Source organism: Anguilla rostrata, chromosome 3 (assembly GCF_018555375.3).
Source record: "Anguilla rostrata isolate EN2019 chromosome 3, ASM1855537v3, whole genome shotgun sequence".
In the NCBI taxonomy this organism is placed as follows: domain Eukaryota; kingdom Metazoa; phylum Chordata; class Actinopteri; order Anguilliformes; family Anguillidae; genus Anguilla; species Anguilla rostrata.
In genome coordinates, this window is record NC_057935.1 from 57,191,725 (window position 1) to 57,201,724 (window position 10,000).

At 50.1% G+C, this 10,000-nt stretch overlaps 1 protein-coding gene across 1 annotated transcript in view; it reads right to left on the reverse strand.

Annotated features, from left to right (window-relative positions):
- LOC135251949 (protein unc-13 homolog A-like) overlaps window positions 1-10,000 on the reverse strand; it is a 60,736-nt gene that overhangs the window by 21,109 nt on the left and 29,627 nt on the right. Inside the window, exons 16-24 of the mRNA XM_064329829.1 lie at window positions 6,820-6,894; window positions 6,198-6,417; window positions 5,142-5,369; window positions 4,612-4,753; window positions 3,949-4,118; window positions 3,293-3,408; window positions 2,720-2,883; window positions 1,164-1,317; window positions 226-294 (exon numbers count right to left, since the gene is read on the reverse strand). Coding sequence (XP_064185899.1) covers window positions 226-294; window positions 1,164-1,317; window positions 2,720-2,883; window positions 3,293-3,408; window positions 3,949-4,118; window positions 4,612-4,753; window positions 5,142-5,369; window positions 6,198-6,417; window positions 6,820-6,894 — 1,338 coding nt within the window. The remainder of the gene's footprint in view (window positions 1-225; window positions 295-1,163; window positions 1,318-2,719; window positions 2,884-3,292; window positions 3,409-3,948; window positions 4,119-4,611; window positions 4,754-5,141; window positions 5,370-6,197; window positions 6,418-6,819; window positions 6,895-10,000) is intronic.

Sequence of the window (10,000 nt, forward strand, 5' to 3'; positions counted from 1 at the left end):
AATAAAAAAAACACACAGGAGAGTTGGAATTGCATCACAACACAGTGGACATGCAGGAGTGACCGCACTGAGGTGATGACATCATAGTACAACAGACAGAACGGTTAGAGAGAAGTGATGACATCACAGTACAACTGGCACAGGAAAGACAGAGGGAAGCGATGACATCACAGTACAAATGGCACAAGAAAGACAGAGGGAAGTGATGACATCACAGTACAGTACCCGGTACATGGAGAGGTCGATCCGTAGGGAGTTATGCAGCTGGTCCAGGAGCTTCACAAACCGCTCTTTCTGTTAAACACACACACACACAAACACACACTTTAATTTTTAACTTTGTTGTACATAACAACAAGAGTCCCAAAATGAACTCCCCCCGCTCAGCCGATGTGTGGTGTGAGCGTTCCAGAACATTCTAGCGCACCGCGTTCGGGTGCCAGCAGGGCCCTGGTGGGCGGCCTGCAGCGGTGGTGCTGGTGCTGGTTAGGATGAGTCAGTCCACTCACGGGCAGTGAGAGAGCCCTTAACAATGCAACATGAAGGCGACTCTCTGCTGCTGCTGTATTACGGTTATATGTCACGTGACCGGGTCTGTACCCGCTCACTGCTTTGGGCTCTCAGTCCCTGCTGGGGGCGGTGTGAGGAGGAAGTCATCACCGGGTGTAAACCGCCGCCTGACCGCGGTCACGTGACCGTCACGCGTGTTACAGAACACACACGAGCCAAACACATCAGCGGGAGTTACAGAGCAGAGAGACCGACAGAGAAAGAGCGAGGTTAAAGACAGAGCGAGAGAGAGAGAAAGAGAGAGAAAGAGAGGGTGGGAGAAAGAGTGAGAAAGAAAGAGAGAAAGAGAGAGAAAGAGAGGGTAGGGGAAAGAGTGAGAAAGAAAGAGAGAGAGAGAGAGAGAGAGGGTGGGAGAAAGAAAAGGTGAGAGGGTGAGAGTGCGAGCAAGATAGACAGAGAAAGGGAGGGAGAGAAAGAGAGAGGGAGAGACAGTCTTGTAGTTGCCATGAGCTGAGAACGTTCACAGGATGAGACCGGTGAATTTCAAAACCGTGGTATCCTGCCGTACCCCTGCGCTATCCCACCATACCCCTGTGCTATCCCACCATACCCCTGCGCTATCCCACCATACCCCCGAACCAGGGCTCACTCACCCCGAAGTTGGAGGCGGCGAAGCGGTCGGAGGCGGAGACGTTGTTGGAGGACTGGGTGGTGTGGGCGTAGTAGGCGTTGATGTTGGCCAGCAGGGTGCTCATGACCGCTGGCACGCCGGGGCACATGTATTTGGACGACAGGCAGGCAAAGTGGCTGGAGGGAGGGAGGGAGGGAGGGAGAGAACACACAGAGCCCTCCTTAACCCTTTAAAGCTGTGAGGTCACAAATACGTGATTAGAATGTTCTCAGCTGAACATTCTAATGCTGATGTAACAGTAACTGCTGGTAGAATGTTATGAACTGAACATTCTAATGCTGGTGTAACAGTAACTGCTGGTAGAATGTTATGAACTGAACATTCTAATGCTGGTGTAACAGTAACTGCTGGTAGAATGTTCTGAACTGAACATTCCTGAAAACCCACTCTTCAAAGGGTGAAAACACTCTGCTGGCCAATCAGAACAGCACCAAAGATACTCTATCAATATCCTGTGCAGTGATAATTCTTTATGCAAACCAGGAAGGAATACGGAGCGTGTGAGTGTGTGAGTGTGTGAGCGTGTGAGTGTGTGAGCGTGTGAGCTCCTAGCGACGCGCAGTCCGACAGCGGTGATGCATTTCAGAGTCATTTCCTCCTCTGACGTACACCGCAGTGCGATCCCTGCCAAGCCCGTGGATCACACAGACAGCTTTATATACAGACTGCAGGGCATCTGTGTGTGTGCCAGACACTGGCCTACTGACTGACACGAGGGTAACAGCTCAGACGCCTCGCTGCACACGCCCAGCGAACTCATGTCACGGTAAACATCCCAGGGCACTGCCAGGTGCATTACTGAGCGCGTTAATGCAGGGTGTGCATGGGGCAGTACTCTGGGCAATGCACCAATGCATTACTCCGCATTACTCCGCATTACTCCCAGTGTCTGCGCCGAGCGTTCCACAACCTTTGCCTCACGGTAATGCGAGTCTGGGGGGGCTGCATATCGCCATGGTTACCATCGTTATTATTATTATTAATATTACTGCATGACCCTCATCACTGCCTCAGCGCAAATGCGGGGGGATGCTTTAAATGGGAATCGATGAGCTGGGGGTGCGTGATGGAGACAGAATCACTTTTTATTTAAGCCGGGCTTTTTTCCCCGCCGGTGACTGTGGCACGGGCGCACCTCATTTCTCAGGCCAGTGAGTAGGGAATTATTTTTATGATTATAGTTTGGAATTATTTTATTAGCATCACTGCATCACTTCAGAGAGCGATGCCTATTATGCAGCCCTTTAAAATGTGGCGTGGGTTTGGGTGGGAGTTTGGTAAGAGATCTTGGCTCAGTGTGGGTTGTGGTTGGGGGTTTGGTAAGAGGCTCAGTGTGGGTTGTGGTTGGGGGTTTGGTAAGAGGCTCAGTGTGGGTTGTGGTTGGGGGTTTGGTAAGAGGCTCAGTGTGGGTTGTGGTTGGGGGTTTGGTAAGAGGCTCAGTGTGGGTTGTGGTTGGGCGTTTGGTAAGAGGCTCAGTGTGGGGTGTGGCTGGGCGTTTGGTAAGAAGGTGCCGCTCACGTCATGGCCTGGTAGATGGACTCCACGCCGTAGCGCATGGCGAACTCGTCCACAATCTCCTGGGCCGTCTCCTCGAAGTACACCTTCCAGGCGTCGTCGCCCTTGGCGTCCGGGATCTTCACCACGCCCTCGTTCTGCACGTCCGTCAGGTAGTGGAACAGGTGCTGGGGCCAAAAGGAGAGGCGGAGCCTGTTAAGCCACGCCCACTCCAGATGGTCCTATAGGCCAGTTACAGCTTCAGGAAATGTAACTGTGGGAAAGTACGTAGCTGGACATATACACAGACACATAGACACTACGGACAGATACACATACACACACACGCATGCACACACACACACACACATACCCACACACGTACGCACACACACCCCCACCCATGTGCACGCACCCACACCCACACACTCACACGCACACCCACACATGCACACACACACCCACACACACGTACGCACACACACCCCCACCCATGTGGGCGCACGCACACCCACACACGCACACACACATGCACCCACGCACACACACACCCACACACATGCACGCGCACGCACACCCACACACGCCCCTCCTCACCTCGTGCAGACAGGTGTACTGCACGTGATAGGGTGCCACAGTCTCCTCCCCTTTGATCTCCACGCTGATGTGCATGCGGATGGCTCCGGACACGGCCGATTTGTCCGTACGCTTGTCTGCGCAGACACACACACACACACACACACACACACCAGGACAGCCACCATGTTAAAATTCAAACATGCATTACATTCTCTCACACTCACCATGTCATTCCTGCCACCTCCCTCCCTCTCTCCACCAGTCCCTCACACTCCCTCACTCCTCTCTCCTCTTCCCACTTCTTTTGTTTTTTTCCCTTTCTCTCTCTCTCTCTCTTTCACCTTACTCCTTCTGCCTCTCCAATTAAAATCTAACTTTAAATCATCTTCTTAACTGGCAATGACAAGCACACACAAATATGCCAAAACATATTTATGGAACTGCACGTAACAAAAGGAACAAGGATATTTAGGACAGCAACGGGGCATTGACCAATCAGATCTTATTACTTATTTAATCCCTCAGAAGAGTAGGTTTTCTGGAACGCAGAAGATTCTGAGTCAGCGTTCTAGAACTCCACTGCTTTCTGTCACCAGCAGCGACTGTGACATCAGCATCAGAATGTTCAGTTAAGAATGTTCTCGTGGATCGCGCACTTGTGATGTCACACTGACCCAGGTTGTACCACACGTCCATCTCCCCGCTCAGCGTGCGGACCTCGATGATGGTCTGCCCCAGGAAGTCGTCCGACTCGCGCTTGAAGCGCTGCTTCACGCGCGACTTGATGTCGTCGTCCTCGTCCCACACGCGCACCTTGATGCGGTCCGAGGAGTTGTGGCACTCGCTGGGGAAACGGCGGGAAACGGCGGGAAACAGGGCGGCGTGAGCCAAGCTACAGAACGCCCGTCCGCCGCTCTCACTGCCATTTCTATTCCACTTAAACCACAACATGGCATTTTCTCATCACATTTTCACTCCTGATTTCCCCTTTGCTCTCAATTAATAAAGGATAATAATAATAATAATAATTAACCTTTTTACCTCTGATTTTTCCTTTGCTCTCAATTAAAAAAGGGTTATTTTTATTATTATTATTATTATTATTATTATTATTATTATTACCTGGCACCCTGCCGATGCTAAAATTATGACACAACTGAATGCCACCCTCTCACAGGTAGCGAATCCCTGACATACGACGGCTACTGGGGCTAGCGAGGTAGGACAGGCCGCACTCGCGACTGGAGCGACGTAGGGACGCTGGACGCACTGGGACTGGCGAGCGTAAGGGACCCGCGGACTGGAGCGAGCGTAAGGGACGCCGGCGACGCACTCACAAGTGGAAGTTCTCCTCCCACACGGGGTTGAGGTTGCCGTAGATGGTCTTGGTCCTCTTCTTGGTCTTGCCCACCTGCACGGTGACGTAGGGGTCGCTGGAGCCCGTCTTGTCCTTGGCCTGGAGGCCCTGGGCGCAGACCACTGTGGCGGAAAGGGGAGGAAGCGTCGCCGCATTGTGATGTCATAATCAGCGGAACATTCTTTAATGGCCATTTAACCCTTCTGGTTTTTCGGAACGCTCTCCAAAATTCTAAGTCGGCGTTCTAGAACTCCATTGCTTTCACTTGCCAGTAGTGATTGTTAAATCAGCATTTAGAATGCTCAGTTAAGAACATTCTAATCACATATTTGATATTTCAGATCTCACGCTTTGAATACATAAACATATACACATACACAAAAAATATCAGAAGCTTATTTTCCAAGGAGCAAATTGGGCCATGGGGTCAAGGGTACCACTGCTGTGCCCCACTGCAGAAATCGAACCGGCAACCTCCGGTCAAAGAAACCCTGGTTCCCCGACGCCCACCTGTGATGCTGATCTTGGCGGACCACTTGGAGGTGCCGTCCAGCACGCTCTGCTTGATCTGCTTCATGTGGGTGGCGTGGGTGGCCTTGATCACGCCGAACACCTCCTGGATGAGCTCGAAGATCTCGGGCTTGTTCCTCTCCCGAATCTTCATGCGGTCCTTCAGCACCATGATGATGTTCTGGGTGCGGTCCTCCGCCCCGTGCTTGGAGCTCTTCTCCGCCGCCCCTGGAGCAGAGGCGGGGGTACGGGATGGGCGCGGAAAACAAAAAATAAATAATCACATTTTATTTTCCCTTTTATTTTAACTTCCCTTTCAAATGTGCACCTTTTTCATGCTTTAATGCTTTTAATACTCTTAAAAGACTCTTGTGAGTCCATGTCCTTGTTCTGTTTTACAGTACACTGTTTATATTACATGCTTTTTTCATCTCTATAAAGCATATTTATAAAGCTGCAAATGAATAAAACTGCTATAAAAAAGTTTTTATTGTTCAATTAAAAAAAAAAAAAAAGGACAGGAGCATTCAATCTGACTGCAATGGTGTCCGTGTAATATATGGTACATGATATAGTGTGTAAGATGAGATATAGTGGTGTTAATTACATGATAGTGTGGTGGTATAGATGGTGGTATAGTATGGGTGGTATAGATGTAGGGTATAGTATGTGCGGTATAGTTTATGATGTTAGATGTAGAGGTATAGTATGTGGTGGTTTATATGTAGCTGTAGCGGTATAGTATGTGGTGGTATAGATGTAGAGGTATAGTATGTGGTGGTATAGACGTAGTGGTATAGTATGTGGTGGTATAGACGTAGTGGTATAGTATGTGGTGATTTAGACATAGTGGTATAGTATGTGGTGATATAGACGTAGTGGTATAGTATGTGGTGGTACAGATGTAGTGGTGTAATATGTAGCGGTATAGTATGTGGTGGTATAGACGTAGTGATATAGACATAGTGGTACAGTATGTGGTGGTATAGACGTAGTGGTATAGTATGTGGTGGTATAGACGTAGTGGTATAGTACAGGCCTGTAGGCCTGACTCACTCTGCAGGCAGTCGGCGTTCAGCAGGTCCTGGCACTTCTCGTGGCACTTGACCCCGCACTCGGAGCACCTCATGCCCTGGCGGGCGATGCCCCACAGCAGCCCCTCGCACTCGTAGCAGTAGGTGGGCGTGGTCGCCGTCCACACCTCGAAGTTGTGGGGCGTGGTGCAGGAGATGGGGTAGATCAGCGCCTGCAGGGTCTTCTTATACACGTGGCTCTTCTGCAGGTGGGGGGGAGGGGCGCGGGGGGGGTAAGGTGGGTAACGTGTGAGGCGAGGCCGACAGGCTGACACACAAACATTCCAAATCCTAAAATTCATTAGACGTAAATATTCAACTAGGAGTCCCCGAAGGTACTGCAGGGGGTCCCTGGGAAGACTTGACACTGATTTACACACATAGAGGTCATGACCCTAGCTGGGCCAATGGGAGATACAGACAGACAGACGGACGGAAGGACGGATGTATGGATGAACAGACGGATGGACGGGTGGGAGATGCAGACAGACAGATGGATGGAAGGACGAATCGATGCACAGAAGGATGGACAGATGGATGGACAGAAGGACAGACGGATGTGCAAATGAAAGGGTGAAAAGGAGGGAGAAGACTCTCAGACCCACCAGCTCCTCGTTGTTCAGCGTGCTGCAGGCCATCGCCGAGGTGATCCCCGCCTTGCGAGAGTTCTGGACCAGAGACTGGAGCCCGGGACACACGGACAGACAGACACACAGACAGACACACGGACAGACAGACAGACAGGCAGACAGACACACACACACAGACAGACAGACAGGCAGACAGACACACGGACAGACAGACATACAGACAGACAGACAGACACACGGACAGACAGACAGACATACAGACAGACAGACAGACAAACACATGGACAGACAGACAGACAGACAGACAGACAGACACACGGACAGACGGACACACAGACAGACACATGGACAGACAGACAGACAAACACATGGACAGACAGACAGACAAACACATGGACACACAGACAGACAGAAAGACAGACAGATGGACATCAGATAAAATAAATGAAGGAAACACAAAATCTTTTTGGCTGACTCTATTGACATTTGTCAACACTGCCATGACATACTGTATGTCAATCAAGCGGAACGCCAGACAGACAAATTAGAACCTGAGACCGGCCTTCAGGCTGAAGAAACAGCTCAGCTCTGTGGAATGTTCTGCTGAAGGTGTTTGCTGCAATGCGTAGGAGTGGTCCTCAACCTTCTATACACGGCTTTCATAGTCATGCTTTCGTGAATGCGTCATCATAAAAAAAAAAAAGCTTTTCAAACGAATTCAGCCAAATATTGTCAAGTTTCCTTGAGTTTGCGTTGACGTTGAAGCACAGTGCCCAGAACTCTAAAGTTTTTAATTTATTTATTGTAATTCCTACACAGGTCACCCGATGTAGATGCAAGTACTCTCATTCTAAAGCTGACAGTTTTAAAACACTATTTTACTGTTTCATTTCAAATTCAGTGTGCAGGAGTACAAAAGAACAAAAGTTGTGTCACTGCCCAAATACTTATGGACCTCACTGCCTATGTGCGGTGTACTTCTGCTCTGTGTGTTTAATGGGGTACTCACCATGGCCTGTCCCAGGATAGTCGGGGGGTAAGGGGGAGACAGGAGAAAGTGTGAGATCATCACGAATTTACCTTCCACAGACCAACAGGCACAACCACCAGGACAGACAGACAGACAGGCAGACAGACGGACGGGAGAAGAGGCAGAATAGATGAACAGATAGGAGCGCAAGCACATCTGCATGAGGGACGAGTGAGCCCTGGGGATGGAGAGAACGGAGGGAGGGAGGGAGGGAGGGATGGGGAGGGAAAAAGGCAAACCGAGAGAAAGAAAGAGCTCAGAACATAAAAACGAAGAGGTGGAGAGGGAGGAGTGTTCGGGGGAGGAGGTGTTTCCTCAAAAAGTGGAGATGGTGGACCCTGTCTTTGGCACAGGAGAGAGAGAGAGTGGAGAGAGAGCGAGAGAGAAAGAGAGAGAGAGCAAAAAACTTGGGTTCCACTGGTTCCTCTGGTTTTAACATTCACAATTGATTTTAGAAAGACATGTACATGTAAACTGGACAATGCCCTTAATTACAATAATGTGAATTCCAAACAATAATAATAAAAGTAATTCGATTAGATCACTGGTCAGTTTGATAGCTTCTGTATTCACATGTTACTCATGGAAACCAGCTGGAATCCAAACTTCCTGCTGTCTCCACAAAGACAGGAAGTCAGCACACACACCGGGAGGGGGGAGGGGCCTCATGCAGATGACCTCATGGATGACCCCAATGAAGTCAAGTGGAGGTGCACCCAGATCGTCCGCCCTAGTCTCCTTAAATTTGTTTCAGCCATTTAAAAAAAATCACATTTATCCAAAGAGTCACATGACCCGGGGTGACAGGGTAAGGAGGTCAGACCCAGCTCGGAATATTGGGCTGAAAACACTGCTTTTTGTCTTCAGTTCTTACATGAAGTAAATCAATATAACCCCGGGAGGGGATGGATAATAGATAGTTATGATTCATTAAGACTGAGAGGACGGATTAGATTGGCCTCTGTGAGGCAGAGAGTGAATCTAATGCACCAAAATGTAAGTTAATTATTATTATTATTATTATTTTTTAATGGCAAGCCTTTTAGCATTGGGAGTGCGAGGCTTCGTGAAACGCAAAAATGGGCGGGGCTAGAGTACGCCCGTCACGAGCAAGTTCGCTGATTTGAACCAACGAATGTTTCCTGCTGTGAAGGGCACGCCGTTTTGATTGGCTAAAACAAGTCGAGTGATTGACGGCTCGTGGTAGCTCCGCCCACGTGTCTCGCGAAACCTCGCGCTGCCTCGCTTCGCGATTTCGTCCGGTCCAGCGCCCGCTCCCGGCAGGACCGCGAAAAGAAAACGAAACGAAGAAAAGCAGAACAAGGACAAGAGGAAGAGGAAGTGAAATGTGGGTGGGGCTACAGAGGGTGCGGATGCAGAACGAATGAGGTTTCGAGAGGAATGCCCCCTAAAACCCCTCCCACCCGCCCCCCCGTCTGCCCAATCAAAGCAAAGCTCCGCCTCTTCCTCACCAGGTCGCTGACAAAGGGGAGGGACTTGCGGCGCGGCTTAATGTCGGGCATGCTGTCAATGCTACGGAGAAAATTAACCACCGCTCCACTGCACACACCACACGGGAAAAAACAGAACAATAAACAAAACCAAAAAAAGGGCAAAACCAGAGACAGACAGACACACAAACACAAACGGCAACAGGGAGGGAGTGGGGGGGAGAGAGAGAGAGAGAGAGAGGGAGGGAGAGAGAGAGAAAGAGAAGGGAAACTGAGCTTAATAAACCAGCAGAAGCAAAAACAAATAAACATAAAATTCAACAAAGCCAGAGAGAGAACAAAAAAACTGGCAAATGATTGAAAAGAAGGAACGGGCGGGCGAGGCCTGAGTCTCCCAGCAGCCATTGGGCCTGCAGAGGAGAGTCAGTCATCTGGGCTGGGGGGGGGCGGCAACCAATCAGAAAGAGGTGGCCGAGATTTACTGAGGTTCACCGGATGGGCGCGGGAGGGGAGGGGCCAGCCAATCAGGGAGCAGCAGAAGAGCTCCTCGAGCCAATCATGGAAGAGAAGGACAGGGGTGCCAGGGAGACACAGCACGGGGAGCTGAGGAGTTAGCGCGTGTAGCCAGCGAACTTTCCGGAAATGGAGGCGCGACCCGTCAAAGCGACACCGAGCAAATTAAAAAGGGCGATGGGTTCGACCGACGCCCTGCCAC